The following is a 16,169-nucleotide window of genomic DNA, read 5'->3' as shown; positions in this document are numbered from 1 at the left end:
AGGAGATGCTGAGCCTGGTTGGCTTTGTGGATTCTGTTATTGATATGCTCATTATCAGTGTAGCAGGTGACACTTTCATAACTGACATGTATTGCCCGGATTTGGATAAGGAAGGAGCTAAGAGTTTACCAGACAACTGACTGTAAGTATTACCTTCAGTGGCTTCAGTATTTAACTAAACGGTGAAGTCCTTCAATACTCCCTTACGTTACACACAGCTTATGCAGAAAAACAACCCTGTGGTTAAGTCAGGAATTTTCATCATGTTTTTAATTACGATAGCTAAAAACGATAATGTGTTGCAGTTTTCGTCTAGTCGTCTAAGGAGCATGTTCTGGGAGATAAGTGTATTATTTCATTCTGCTTAAAAATTCAATGACATTCAAAGCTGTATTGCTCCTCTGCTTGTCTTTTTTTTTCCGTATGAACTGCAGCTGGCCACGTCACGACAGGCTAGCTGTACCAGCTGACTGGCCAGTGGTGTCCTAGTTAAATGCACTGGTGAAGCTGTTGTCCCGCATTATTGCTAAGTCTATGTGCATGTAACCCACAGCACAAAACGTAAACTTAGTATCATACTTGACAGTACTCAAGAAAGCTGGGCTGTAGTCCCTCGTGAAACGGAAATCCATTGAGGTTCTAGCATGGAAGAAAATGCAGTGCAATGTTTACATCAGGTTTATTCTTGTGATGAAAGGATTATAGTAATGTACTTTCTTTTACAATAGTGTCTGAAGATAGCTATTGCATAGCTAAAACCAGTAATTTTATTCCAGAATGTGTGAGATACAGTTAAATAAAAATTAAAGAACAACATGTGAAGGTAACTATTTCAGTGATCTACGTCTACATCTACGAGGTGCATTCAAGTTCTAAGACCTCCGATGTTTTTGCTAATTAACTGCTCACCCAAAATCGATGAAACTGGCGTTACTTCTCGACGTAATCGCCCTGCAGACGTACACATTTTTCACATGGACACCATCATTTTTTCAGCACTGGCGGTTACCCGAAATTTTTTTGGTGGCGGTGGATCTGTGCGCTTCCATTGAGCTGACTGGCGCTTTGTTTCTGGATTGAAATATGGCATCCACGTCTCATCCATTGTCACAACCGACGAAAAGAAAGTCCCATTCATGTTGTCGTTGCGCGTCAACATTGCTTGGCAACATGCCACACGGGCAGCCATGTGGTCGTCCGTCAGCATTCATGGCACCCACCTGGATGACACTTTTCGCATTTTCAGGTTGTCATGCAGGATTGTGTGCACAGACCCACAGAAATGCCAACTCTGGAGGCGATCTGTTCAACAGTCATTCGGCGATCCCCCAAAACAATTCCCACCACTTTCTCGATCATGTCGTCAGACCGGCTTGTGTGAGCCCGAGGTTGTTTCGGTTTGTTGTCACATGATGTTCTGCCTTCATTAAACTGTCGCACCCATGAACGCACTTTCGACACATCCATAACTCCATCACCATGTCTCCTTTAACTGTCGATGAATTTCAATTGGTTTCACACCACGCAAATTCAGAAAACGAATGATTGCACGCTGTTCAAGTAAGGAAAACGTCGCCATTTTAAGTATTTAAAACAGTTCTAATTCTCGCCGCTGGCGGTAAAATTACATCTGCCGTACGGTGCTGCCATCTTTGGGACATATTGACAATGAATGCGGCCTCATTTTAAAACAATGTGCATGTTTCTATCTCTTTCCAGTCCGGAGAAAAAATCAGAGGCCTTAGAACTTGAATGCACCTCATACATCATCACTCTGCTATTCACAGTGAAGTGCCCGGTAGGTGGTTCAGTGAACCACCCCCCCTGCGGGTCCGGGGATTAGAATAGGCCCGCGGTATTCCTGCCTGTCGTAAGAGGCGACTAAAAGGAGTCCATCCCCCTCACGGGGGTAGTTCGCGCCTGCGTCCGGAGACGGACGGTTCCACGACCTATCATCGTGGTCCTTTTGGTTTTTTCACTTCTCGTTTCTTCCTTCCTTTTGTTGGTTCCTTTCTTTGCTCTTCTCCACCTCACTGTCTTCCTTACTCTTTCCCTTGCCTTCTCCTTGCCTTCTCATTGCCTTTTTCTCCTTGCCTTCTCATTGCCTTTTTCTCCTTGCCTTCTCATTGCCTTTTTCTCCTTGCCTTCTCATTGCCTTTTTCTCCTTGCCTTCTCATTGCCTTCTTCTCCTTGCCTTCTTATTGCCTTCTTCCCCTTGCTTTCTCATTGCCTTCTTCTCCTTGCCTTCTCTGGTCTCCGCCTCGGCGTTTGAGACAGTCTGTCCTCTTTCTCCCTCTCTCTCTTCTTTTTCCTCTTCTTCCTTCCTCCCTGTGCGTGCCTGAAGGCCGACCCACGCGTTCGCACGCGTAGCCGGTGACGGGGTAACGCGTAAGTCCCCGCCCTGGGTAGACATGTAAGGCACGCGCGTACCCCCTGGTAAAGGCCAGGCCCGGGGAGGGGTGATTGCCTGAGCTGATACCTTCTGACCATGCCGATTGGTCCCTCCGTCTGTTTCTCGGGAGGTGTGACCTGAGGTGTAAACATTCACCTAAGGCGGGAGTGCCCTCTGAGAGGGTCCCCACAAGGAAGGAGCGCGCCATCGGAGACGCTGGCAATCATGGGGGATTCCTCCGCAATGGATTCTACTCCATCTCTTTCGACTTCGACCCAAAAACGGAAACGTGACCAGCCAACAGTGACAAAAGTACTACCGCCTGCCCCACAGTTCCTCGTAGTTTCTCGAACTGAGGACGGAAAGGATTTTTCCTCTGTCAACCCTTTCGTTATTCAGAAGGGTGTAGATGCCATAGCCGGATCTGTCAAATCCTGTACCAGGTTGCGTAACGGCACCTTATTACTAGAAACTGAGAATGCCTTTCAGGCACAAAAACTGCTTCGGGCCACCCTCCTGTACACGTTCCCTGTCCGGGTGGAGGCCCACCGAACTTTGAATTCGTCTCGTGGTGTGGTCTATACTGGCTCCCTCGACGGATTGACTGACGAGGAGCTTCAATCATTCCTCGCTGAGCAGGGCGTGACGGCTGTCCATAGGGTCATGAAAAAGGTCAACAATGACCTTGTACCGACCCGGACAATTTTCTTGACCTTCGATAGTGTTAAGCTGCCATCGCGCATCAAGGCAGGCTACGAGGTTATTTCTGTTCGCCCCTATATCCCGACACCTACGCGCTGCTACCAGTGTCAGCGTTTCAATCACACTCGACAGTCTTGTTCCAATGCGGCTAAATGTGTCACCTGTGGCAGGGATGCCCATGAGGGTGACTGTCCACCTCCGTCTCCTCGTTGTGTGAACTGTCAGGGTGACCATGCCGCATCCTCCCGCGACTGTCCTGTCTATAAGGAAGAACGCTGTATCCAGGAAATTCGGGTCAAAGAGAAAGTGTCCACCTCGGCTGCTCGCAAGCTATTGGCTAGTAGGAAGCCCACGCTGCTCCCAGCGGGGAAATACAGTACTGTCCTCGCCTCTCCTCGGACTACCCGGGAGGTAGCAACCCAGACATGCGATCTGTCCGTCAGCACCACGGTCGTCCGTTCGGCCAGTGCTAAGATCGCGCGGTCGACGTCTCCTCTTCCTCCCATCACCCCGCAGACACGAGCACCTTCTTCAGCTTCTGCTAAGACGAAGACACCGAAGTCAGATGCACGGGCCTTCAAGAAGGAACCATCCCGTGCAGACTTCCTCCGTACCTCGACCTCACAGCCTTCGACCGGTACTTCCACTACACGTCCTTCCAAAAAGGCGCATAGGAAGCACAGTTCTCCTTCCCCGCCACAGCGCATTTCTTCTCTTGCGCCACCCAGCGGCTGCCGCCCCAGGCCGTCATCCGTTTCGCCTGGCCGCACCGCTGGTCGCCGTACATCTGGCCGTTCACTGGCGGAGGAAGCTCCCCCTCCCGGCCATCCTCCCGAGATGGCCGATGACCCTATAGACCCAATGGACGATGACTGTCCGCCTACTGATAGCGGCGGCAGTGCTCGCTCGAAGCCAGGCCCTAAGCGGCCTTCGAGGTGACCACTTCTCTCATCTTTCTTTTCTTACGATGGCACTTATTCACTGGAATATTCGCAGCATTCGCTCCAACCGAGAGGACTTGAAGTTGCTGCTCCGCTTGCACCGTCCGCTTGTCGTAGCCCTCCAGGAAACGAAGCTACGCCCATGCGATCAAATTGCCTTGGCACACTACACCTCTGTGCGTTTTGACCTACCCCCTGTGGTAGGTATCCCAGCTCATGGAGGGGTTATGTTGCTGGTCCGGGATGATATTTACTACGATCCCATCACGTTGCACACCGGCCTGCAGGCAGTTGCCATCCACATTACTCTCCCCACTTTTACGTTTTCCTTTTGTACCGTTTACACTCCATCGTCATCTGCCGTTACCAGGGCAGACGTGATGCAACTTATTGCTCAGCTACCTGCACCATTTTTGTTAACTGGAGACTTCAATGCCCACCATCCCCTTTGGGGCTCTCCAGCATCCTGCCCGAGGGGCTCCTTGTTAGCAGACCTCTTCAACCAGCTCGATCTTGTCTGCCTCAATACTGGCGCCCCTACTTTTCTTTCGGACACATCTCACACCTATTCCCATTTAGACCTCTCTATATGTACTCCCCAACTTGCACGCCGGTTTGAGTGGTATGCACTTTCTGATACATATTCGAGCGACCACTTCCCGTGTGTTATCCATCTCCTGCAGCATACTCCCTCTCCGTGCTCATCTAGTTGGACCATCTCCAAAGCAGACTGGGGGCTCTTCTCTTCCAGGGCGACCTTTCAGGATCAAACCTTTACAAGCTGCGATCGTCAGGTCGCACACCTCACGGAAGTCATTCTCGCTGCTGCTGAATATTCCATCCCTCACCCTCCTTCTTCTCCACGTCACGTACCGGTCCCCTGGTGGACCGCAGCATGTAGAGACGCTTTACGTGCTCGTCGACGTGCTTTACGCACTTTTAAACGCCACCCTACAGTGGCGAATTGTATCAATTATAAACGATTACGTGCTCAGTGTCGTCGTATTATCAAAGAAAGCAAGAAAGCCAGCTGGGCTGCTTTCACAAGCACCTTCAACAGTTTTACTCCTTCTTCTGTTGTCTGGGGTAGCCTGCGCCGGCTATCTGGCACTAAGGTCCACTCACCAGTTTCTGGCTTGAAGGTCGCGAATGACGTCCTTGTGGCCCCTGAGGCTGTCTCCAATGCCTTCGGCCGCTTTTTCGCAGAGGTTTCGAGCTCCGCTCATTACCACCCTGCCTTCCTCCCCCGCAAACAGGCAGAGGAGGCTAGGCCACTTACCTTCCGCTCCTCGAATTGTGAAAGTTATAATGCCCCATTCACCATGCGGGAACTCGAAAACGCACTTGGCTGATCACGGTCCTCTGCTCCAGGGCCAGATTCTATTCATATTCAGATGCTGAAGAACCTTTCTCCTGCGGGTAAAGGTTTTCTTCTTCGTACATACAATCGCATCTGGATTGAGGGACATGTTCCCGCATGCTGGCGCGAGTCTATTGTTGTCCCGATTCCTAAGCCGGGGAAGGACAAGCACTTGCCTTCCAGTTATCGACCTATCTCGCTTACCAGCTGTGTCTGTAAAGTGATGGAGCGAATGGTTAACTCTCGATTGGTTTGGCTGCTCGAGTCTCGACGCCTACTTACCAATGTACAATGTGGATTTCGTAGGCGCCGCTCTGCTGTTGACCATTTGGTTACCTTGTCGACCTTCATTATGAATAACTTCTTGCGGAAGCGCCCGACCGCGGCTGTGTTCTTTGATTTGGAGAAGGCTTACGACACCTGTTGGAAGGCGGGCATCCTCCGCACCATGCATACATGGGGCCTTCGCGGTCGCCTCCCTCTTTTTATTCGTTCCTTTTTAATGGATCGACAGTTCAGGGTACGTGTGGGTTCTGTCCTGTCCGACACCTTTCGCCAGGAGAATGGGGTGCCACAGGGCTCAGTTTTGAGCGTCGCTCTCTTCGCCATCGCGATCAATCCAATAATGGATTGCCTCCCAGCTGATGTATCAGGCTCCCTTTTCGTGGACGATTTTACCATCTATTGCAGCGCGCAGTGTACACGTGTCCTGGAGCGCTGTCTTCAGCGTTCTCTTGACCGTCTTTACTCCTGGAGTGTCGCCAATGGCTTCCGTTTTTCTGCCGAGAAGACGGTCTGTATTAACTTCTGGCGATACAAGGAGTTTCTCCCACCGTCCTTAAGACTCGGTCCCGTTGCTCTCCCAATCGTGGAGACAACCAAATTTTTAGGCCTTACATTTGACAGGAAACTTAGCTGGTCTCCACATGTGTCATATTTGGCCGCCCGTTGTACCCGTTCTTTAAATGTCCTCCGTGTTCTCAGTGGTCTGTCGTGGGGAGCGGATCGAACCGTCCTACTTCGTCTATATCGGTCGATCGTCCGCTCCAAGCTGGATTATGGGAGCTTCGTATACTCCTCTGCACGGCCATCCATCTTACGCCGCCTCAACTCCATACAACATCGGGGTTTACGACTTGCGATCGGAGCATTTTATACCAGTCCCGTAGAGAGTCTTCATGCTGATGCTGGCGAATTGCCACTCACCTACCGGCGCGATATACTGCTTTGCCGGTATGCCTGTCGGCTACTGTCAATGCCCGACCATCCATCTTATCGTTCCTTTTTTGACGACTCTCTTGACCTTCAATACGGGTTGTATGTCTCTGCCTTGCTACCCCCTGGAGTTCGCTTTCGTCGCCTCCTTCAACACCTTAATATTTCACTCCCTGCATCCTTTCGAGTGGGCAAAAGCCGCACGCCTCCTTGGCTCCAGGCTCAGGTCCGCGTTCACCTCGACCTCAGCTCGCTCCCAAAAGAGGTCACCCCCGGTTCGGTCTACCACTCCCGTTTTTTGGAACTTCGTTCGAAGTTCAACAACATGACTTTCATTTATACAGATGGCTCTAAGACCAATGACGGGGTCGGGTGTTCCTTTATTGTCGGGGCACAAAGTTTCCAATACCGGCTCCATGGCCATTGTTCGGTCTTCACAGCTGAGCTCTTTGCCCTCTACCAGGCTGTTCTTTACATTTGCCGCCACCGACATTCTGCTTATGTCATCTGCTCAGATTCCCTGAGCGCCATCCAGAGCCTCAGTGATCCGTACCCGGTTCACCCTTTCGTACACCGGATCCAACGCTCTCTTCAGCAGCTGGTGGACGTCGGTACGCCGGTTAGCTTTATGTGGGTTCCTGGCCATGTCGGTATCCCTGGGAACGAAGCTGCAGATGCCGCGGCCAAGGCTGCGGTCCTCCAGTCTCGGACAGCTTCTTGTTGTGTCCCTTTGTCCGATTTTAGCAGGGTCATTTGTCGGCGCGTTGTGTCGTTGTGGCATGCCGACTGGGCTGCACTTACCGACAACAAGCTTCGGGCCTTAAAACCTCTTCCCGTGGCTTGGACGTCCTCCTCACGCCCTTCTCGGCGGGAGGAGGTCGTTTTAGCAAGGTTAAGAATTGGACACTGCCGGTTCAGCCATCGCCATCTGCTGACGGCTGCGCCGGCGCCGTTCTGCCCATGTGGGCACTTGCTGACGGTTAGACATATTTTAATGTCCTGTCCAGATCTTACCACACTGCGCCTCGATCTTAACCTGCCTAATAGTTTAGATGCCATTTTAGCGGATGACCCACGAGCAGCTGCTCGTGTTCTTTGTTTTATCAATTTGACGAACCTCGCTAAGGACATTTGATGATGTTGTTTTAATCTTACGCCTGTCAGTCTGTCTTTTATTGTGTTTTCCCTTTTAGTTGTTGTTGTCAACTTGTGCCTCGCGGTGCATTCTTAGAGTAGTCAGGGCGCTAATGACCATTGACGTTGTGCGCCCGAAAACCACAAAAAAAAAAAAAAAAAAAAAAAAAAAAAAAAAAAAAAAAAAAAAAAAATCAGTGAACCACTTTCAAGCTGTCTCTCTACTGTTCCACTCTTGAACAGCACACAGGAAAAACGAGCACTTAAATTTTTCCGTGCGAGCCCTGATTTCTCTTATTTCATCACGATCATTTCTCCCTATGTAGGTGGCTCCCAACAGAATGTTTTCCCAATCTGAGGAGAAAACTGGTGATTGAAATTTCGTGAGAAGATTCTGTCGCAAAGAAAAACGCCTTTGTTTTAATGATTGCCACTCCAGTTCACATATCATGTCTGTGGCACTATCTCCCCTATTTCACGATAATACAAAATGAGCTGCCCTTCTTTGTACATTTTCGATGTCATCCATCAGTCCCACGTGATGCGGATCCCACACCGCAAAGCAATACACTAGAATAGGGCGGACAAGCGTGGTGTAAGCAGTCTCTTTAGTAGGCCTGTTGCACCTTGTAATTGTTCTGCCAATGACTCAGTCTTTGGTTTGCTCTACCCACGATATTATCTATGTGATCATTCCAATTTAGGTTCTTTGTATTTGTAATCCCTAAGTATTTAGTTGAATTTACAGCCTTCAGACCGAGCGAGGTGGTGCAGTGGTTAGACACTGGACTCGCATTCGGGAGGACGACGGTTCAATCCCGCGTCCGGCCATCCTGATTTGGGTTTTCCGTGATTTCCCTAAATCACTCCAGGCAAATGCCGGGATGGTTCCTCTGAAAGGGCACGGCCGACTTCTTTCCCTAATCCGATGAGACCGATGACCACGCTGTCTGGTCTCCTTCCCCAACCAACCAACGAGCTTTCAGATTTGTGTGACTTTTTGCGTAATCAAAATTTAGCGGGTTTCTTGTAGTACTCATGTAAACAACTTCACACTTTCCTTTATTCAGGGTCAGTTTGCCACTTCCCGCACCATACAGATATCTTATATAAATCATTTTGCAATTTGTTTGTGTCATCTGATGACTTTATAAGGTGGTAAATGACAGCATCATCTGCAAACAATCTAAGATGGCTACTCAGATTGTCTCCTATGTCGTTAATATAGATCAGGAACAATAGAGGGCCTATATCACTTCCTTTGGAAACACCAGATATTACTTTAGTTTTACTCAATGACTTCCTGTCTATTACTATAAACTGTGACCTTTCTGACAGGATATCAAGAATCCAGTCACACAACAGAGGCGATATTCCATAAGCACACAGTTTGGTTAGGAGACGCTTGTGAGGAACGGTTTGGAAAGCCTTCTGGAAATCTAAAAATATGGAATCAATTTGACATCCCCTGTCCATAGCACTCACTAATTCATGAGTATAAAGAGCTAGTTGTGTTTCGCAACAACGATATTTTCTGAATCTCTGCTGACTGTGTGTCAATAAATCGTTTCCTTTGAGGTACTTCATAACGTTCAAATATAGTATATGTTCCAAAATCCTACTCCAAACCAATGTTAGTGATAAGGGCCTATAACTCAATGGATTTTTGGGTATTGGTGTGACTTGAGCAATTTTCCAGTCTTTAGGTACGGATCTTTCTGTGAGTGGGTGGTTGTATATAATTGCTGAATATGGAGCTATTGTATCAGCATACTCTGAGAGGAACGTGACTGGTATACAATCTGGACTGGAAGCCTTGCTTTTATTAAGTGATTTAAGCTGCTTTGTGACACCGATGATATCTACTACTATGTTTCTCATCTTGGCAGTTGTTCTTGATTGGAATTTAGGAATATTTATTTGATCATCTTTGGTGAAGGAGTTTCGGGAAAACAGTGTTTAACAACTCAGCTTTAGTAGCACTGTCATCAGTGACTTCACTGTCATTATCATGCAGTGAAGGTATTGATTGTGACTTGCCACTGGTGTGCTATATGAATGACCAGAATCTCTCTGGGTTTTCTGCCAGGTTTCGAGACAGTGTTTGATTACGGAAATTATTAAAAGCATCTCGCATTGAAGTATGCGCTATATTTTGAACTTCTATAAAACTTTGCCAGTCTTGGGATTTTGCGTTCTTTTAAATTTGGCATGCTGTTTTCACTGCTTCTGCAACAGCGATGTGACCAGTTTCGTGTACCATGGGGGATCAGTACCATCACTTATTAATTTATGTGGTATATATCTCTCAATTGCTGTCAATACTATCTCTTTAAAATCATTCCACGTCTTTTCGACACTTACATCATCAGATAGGAAGGAATGGACACACTCTTAAAAAGGCGTTAAGAGCATTTTTATGAGCTTTTTTGAATGGATATACCTTGTGTTTCTTTTTTATGGTTGTGGGTGTTATGGTATTCAGCCTAGCAGCAACTGCCTTTTGGTCGCTAATCCCTGTATTCGTCAAGATACTCACTATTTGTCCCACATTATTTGTTGCTAAGAGCTCAATTATGCTTTAGTAACCATGTACGCTTAGAGTGGGCTCATGAACTAATTGTTCAAAATCATTTTCTGAGAAAGCATTCAGTACAATTTCAGATGACGTTTTATGCCTGCTGCCAGCTTTAAATTTATAATTTTTCCAGTATATTGAGGGCAGATTGAAGTCACCACCGACTATAACTGTATGAGTGGCGTACCTATTTGAAATGAGACTCAAGTTTTCTTTGAACTGTTCAGCAACTATATCATCTGAGTTGGGGGGCTGGTAAAACCATCCAATTAATAGTTTAATCCAATTGTAAAGTATAACCTCTACGCATACTATTTTGTAGGAACTATCTACTTAAATTTCACTACAAGGCAAACTACTTCTGACAGCAATAAATACTCCACCACTAACTGTATTTAAGCTATCCTTTCTGAACACTGTTAGATCATTTGGAAAAATTTCGGCTGAACTTACTTCTGTGCCTAGAAGTGTTTGAACTTCAGTGCCTTCCATTAGGGCTTGGAGCTCTGGTTCTTTCCTAACACAGCTACGACAATTTACAACTATAATACTGATCATTTCTACAACTAACTGTGTTTTACCTGTCCCCTTTTAGACGGATGACCTTTCTGTGTTTCCCTGAGGCCCTCTAACCTAAAAAAACTACCCAGTCCCTTCCACACAGCCCTCGCTACCAGTGTAGCCACTTATCATTATCATTGTCATCATAAACTGTTACTTCTCCTGACATGGCAGAATTGGATTTAATCCATAATGAGACTTGTTGTCCATAAATAGACGGTCCACTATACATGTCGGTGTGCCTGTTGCAAGCATCTCCTTCTATTTTGAACTAAACATACATGACTAATTTGACTTTTGTGCATACATTTTTTGTGCTTCCTTCTGACCACAGTGTTCAGTCATAATTTTGGTCACTGCAGCTTGAGTAGACCTCAGTTCAGATGGTGTTAAAGTACTTACCCTTTTTATACATAATAGCAAATATTGTTCATCAGTGCATGTCTCTGTTCTATGTCTTTGGTTGAACAAATAGGTAAAAAAAACTTGTTGCTGCAGTGTATGAAAGAGGTTGGTGAACAGTTAATGACATTACTTCCAACCATCTAATGCCCTCCCTGCAATTTGTCCAGTAAGTGTGTGTGTGTGTGTGTGTGTGTGTGTGTGTGTGTGTGTGTGTGTGTGTGTGTGTGTTGTGGTGAAAAAGTGTTTAACTGTAAATTATATTCAGAAATAACTTGGTTAGTTTAAGAACACTTCATTAGATTCTGTTCATTGTAAGGGGTATTGAAAGCTTAAGAACTTAAATGTTTTCCTACCCAGAAATTTGGTTAAATGTCATCTTAAAAGTATTCTTCAGAAAGGCATCACAAATTTTTTTCAGATGATTCATCACACCTGTAGACCCTATCACATTGAAAATTATATATTCTTTAGAACCTTAGCACAGGAGGCTCCCCTGTATCCTCACTTGGATAGGTTGCTCAGGAGTATTGTTTAGGCATACAGATCTCCTTCTGTGGACTCATTGTCGTCCTATGAGCAAGAGAATTGCACGATGGCAAAAATCCAAGGGTGTCTGTGGCTCCTAGATTGTTTTTGTAAGCATAGTAAGGCATACTTGACCATCTCACCTGTGGTTACTACAAAATTTTTTGGAGTGTGACTATGATAGTGTGTCCACTTGCAGTAATATTGGCAGCCCACTGTTTACCAAATTGTCTTCAGCTATGATGTAAATACATGAGTGCCATTTTGTCCCTGGGTGAAAATACCTTACCAACATTTCTTCACAAGTTAAATCATTGAGTATCAATCTGGCCCTCTGGATTTGAACCTCACACACACATGGTGAGAGACAGCTAGAAGTTAAGCCTGGTTGTTCTTGGTTTAGACAATGGTGTATTGTTTGTTTGAAAAAACCTTTTTACATGAAGACTTTAGTAAGGCCCTGGAGAACTAACTTGAAACCAAATACAAATAACAATTGCATGGTAGTAATCCCATTTCAGTTCCTTTGGCTGATAGTGGGAATAACCTGCATGATATTAAGCCACAGAGGACCTAGAGGTTGATCTGCTTCTTGTAGCACTGACAAGTACAGCTAAAGAAATGAGGTATCTTTTGTTTTTATTTACTACTTGTCTTGGGAAGAGTCTATTATGTTACTAGGAAGCAGCCAGTAACACAAAGTTCAAGAAATGAAAATATATACGTGGATCAGCTGTTGCCGGTGCAAAAATGGACAGGTTAAATATGGCACAAGTGTTTGGTGGGTTCTAAGAAGGCAAGGCTTACTCTCTGCAATATGCATAAATTTCCTAGCTGAAATTGCTTCTGTACGTATAGATGTTTTTGGTGATTTCATCCCTTTATGACATCTGATGCAAAACTTTTGTTGGTCTTTATAAAATGACTGCAAATGACAGATTATAAAATTGTTTCTGGATGAATTTCAACAAACATGAGAATAATTCTATCAATTCGAAGACTAAGTGGATATAATTTTTTTTCAAGCCCAATGTGTTAATAGAAAAGTAACAAATGATTGTTTATTGTTATTAGAAACATTGTGACTATACCATTAATATTTATATTTTTTCTCTCCATAGGGTATTTTGGCTGCTGTACCAATGGCATATGTGTTGCCAGCAATAATATACCTGAAGCTAGAAGAAGGTGGATATCTTGCTTATGAAAAAGCTCCTGCTATAGCTTTAGCACTTGCGGGAACATTATGTGCTGTTGCAGGATTTGCATCTCTGATAACAAACTTCCATTCGGCAGCATCTTGTAGCCATGGCCACATCATGCAGTACTGCAACATCACTAACTAGGATCTACACCTGGCATGACTGTCATACATGCTTGAGTGTGGGTAGTTTTTAAAAGAATCACAGAATTTTTTGTAATTGTTGCACTGTAACTCATTTTGCAGTTTAGTCACTGAATGTAATGAATCTCTCTTCCTTAGTATATTTTGCAGTATTTGTTAATTGGCCACTGGGAATGACAATGATTGTTTTCTGTGGAATGATATTTTTACTGTTGTATATATCTGTACCTGCACTGCATTTGGTGAAAGTTCCTTTATTGTACTTGTGATGTCTGTTATTTATCTAGAGAAGAAATGTGAACTTTTGCCTCACTGTTTTCCTTACCAAAAATAATGAAGGTAAAAGATGAAAATTTAAGCTTTATGTTGCACAATTTATCATTTTGCTCAGGAAATAGTCTGTGTTCATTGTTCTGCAGTTACTACTTCTGTTTGTAACTACAGAGAATGCTTGGGCTGTGAGAAAAAATATTGTTAAGGACTATTTGCTGTGTTATATGAAGATGTTATCTATGCATTACTTTGCAAGAGCAATTTACTTTTTATATTATATTTATTGTTTTGATGCCAGTGGTATAAGTATCTTACAGATACTAGTGTGATTTTAATTCAAAGGGTAAATTTCATAAGATTCTAATCTCACCATTTGCTGAGAGAAACTCGGAACAAATGGTTTTGACAAGTTACTATATGTATTTGAAAATTTAAGAGTTACTGTTTCAAAATACTAAAGTTTAAGAAAAGTTGCTGTCTTTCTCCAGCTTTTCAAAAGAGTATTACAGTTAAAATATATAAAGTATTGAAGCTTGCAGTCTTCGTAATTGCAATATATTAAATTGATGGGCTTTCATAAGTGGACCAACTTGTAAAAATGTTACAAATATTATAGAATAAATAAATATATTTCTCTGTCTTGCATGTTGCCAAAAGTGTCATTTTGTTGAAAGCACTGTGAATACTACCTGAGTTCACAGTTGATATTGTAAGTATCTAAATCTAGTTCTATAGGCATGAGCCAGGTTTTTCCCCCCCCTTCGATAGTCTGTAGTATGTTAAGTGCAGTTATCTACAAATGATCATCTGTATTTTATAATAACCTGTAAAAAGAGTGCTCGATAATTATGTATATCACTTTTTGCATGAAGTTTATAAAAATGCAGTTATTTTTGGGTGTTTTCTTAATACAAGAAAGTTATTGAAAATATGGGATGCTCCTTGGACTTCAGTTATATTTTCTGACCGTAAATCCATCAGCTAATAGATAAGCTTTAAAACTGAATTAAAAACTGTCTTGACAGTCAAGACTATTCTTAATTCAATTTTGAAAACGTTATCAAGACCAGTGATTTTTCTCCACGAGAAACATTCTAAAAAATTAATAATAGGAAAGCATCTTGTGATTATTTGAAACATGAAACACAGTGAAAAAGCAGCTGTTATGATTTTATAGGTCTGTAAATTGCATTTTGATCATATTTGTGTACTTTTACTGTAGGACAGACCATGTTTATGAGCTAGAAAACATATAAAGTTTACACACAAATATTTATAATGCACAAGTTTCTAAGATGTACTACATGCTATACACTACCTTTATCGGATTAATGATTAGCTTGTTTCCTGTCAACCACTGTGCTGTGTCATTGAAAGATATGAAAATAAATATCTACTTAGAAATTTTTTGATACAGCACTGTAGTATTGCTGTGTAAAACGCCATTATAGTATTATAATGCTGTTAAGGCTTTGGTGAACTCTCTTACCTGAAGAGTTAGATAGAAAGATGAACTTTAAAAACTAAGTGTGCATTCTCAAAATGACCTGTACGAAGTGTATTGATAACTGGGACTCGGATATAGTCCACTGAATAATTAACTTGGTTTCTGGACCTTAATAGTCAATGCGTGCGCGTCCACACACACACACACACACACACACACACACACACTCTCTCTCTCTCTCTCTCTCTCTCTCTCTCTCTCTCTCTCTCTCTCTCTCTCTCTCTCTCTCTGTTTTGTGCTGTGATGTAATTTGAATGACAAAAAATCACTCAATTCTGTAACAGTTTTTATATGCAAGTTAGTACTAAATTTATTACGATGACAGGATGGTTATAAAATGTATATTATTCATGTTAATTCAAAGTTATGTGGACGTTCAAGGATAAGTTACAGTTTAAGTTGCCATTTAAGTATCTCCAGTCAACACTCATAGCAAAGTATGTAGAAACACTCCTTTAGCATAAGGAATTATTGCCGCTAATGTCAATCTTATTTTAACCACATGAAAAACTAATTTCCACCTATATTAGCTGTGAATTTGTGTTTGTTACCTCAGTGTCTCTATCCACTAACATTATAATATATAGCATATACATGTCATAAACTCTGAGAATATTAAAGCTAGTGAAAAGGATTTTGCAAGATGTTTCTAGTTTTACTTTCACTATGATCATCAAGGCCCACCTGCAGTATAAAACCCTTTTTCATATTAATTTGTCAGGTCCTGCTCCCACAATGTTATTCCGTGGTTCAAGAAAGCATATACTGATCCAAATTACAGTTGTTTCAGTTATTTCAGTTGTGGTTTGGAGATATCCTTAATACTTTCGCTGCAGCTGACACTTATAAGCGTCAAAACAAGCTATGAGCCAGTGCGGCTGACATTTATAAGCGTCTGCGCTCACTGTCTGATTACTGTAGAGTTGCAGCGCGATTACTAGTTTTCCGGGGAGTTTAGTTACGTATGGGTAACGTTAAATATCCGCGATTACAAGACTACTGGAAGAAAGAACCGCTGTTTGAGAATAGGGGAACAGCGATGAGTATCAGCAGAGACCGGTATTTGATCATATTACGCTCGCTGCAGTTTGCAAAAAATCCACTTCCAGGAAACCCGAAACCAGACGATCGTTGCTATAAGATATGATCTACATCTGATTATTTTCACAGAAGAAAGTTTAAAGTGTGTTACCCGGGAAGAGATTTATCAATAGATGAATCAATGATTCTT

At 43.7% G+C, this 16,169-nt stretch overlaps 1 protein-coding gene across 2 annotated transcripts in view; it reads left to right on the top strand.

Annotated features, from left to right (window-relative positions):
* Positions 1 to 15,540, top strand: part of LOC124721912 (putative sodium-coupled neutral amino acid transporter 11) — an 80,292-nt gene extending 64,752 nt beyond the window's left edge. The window contains exon 10 of one of the 2 annotated variants that reach the window (XM_047247067.1): positions 12,935 to 15,540. In XM_047247067.1, coding sequence (XP_047103023.1) covers positions 12,935 to 13,159 — 225 coding nt within the window. In that variant the 3' untranslated portion in view covers positions 13,160 to 15,540. The remainder of the gene's footprint in view (positions 1 to 12,934) is intronic. The other variant, XM_047247068.1, reaches the window with a different exon arrangement.
* The last annotated feature ends 629 nt before the right edge of the window (positions 15,541 to 16,169 follow it).

The sequence above is a fragment of the Schistocerca piceifrons genome, chromosome X (genome assembly GCF_021461385.2).
Source record: "Schistocerca piceifrons isolate TAMUIC-IGC-003096 chromosome X, iqSchPice1.1, whole genome shotgun sequence".
In the NCBI taxonomy this organism is placed as follows: Eukaryota; Metazoa; Arthropoda; class Insecta; order Orthoptera; family Acrididae; genus Schistocerca; species Schistocerca piceifrons.
Note: the sequence above shows the minus strand (reverse complement) of the source record. Positions and strands in the feature narration are given on the sequence as shown.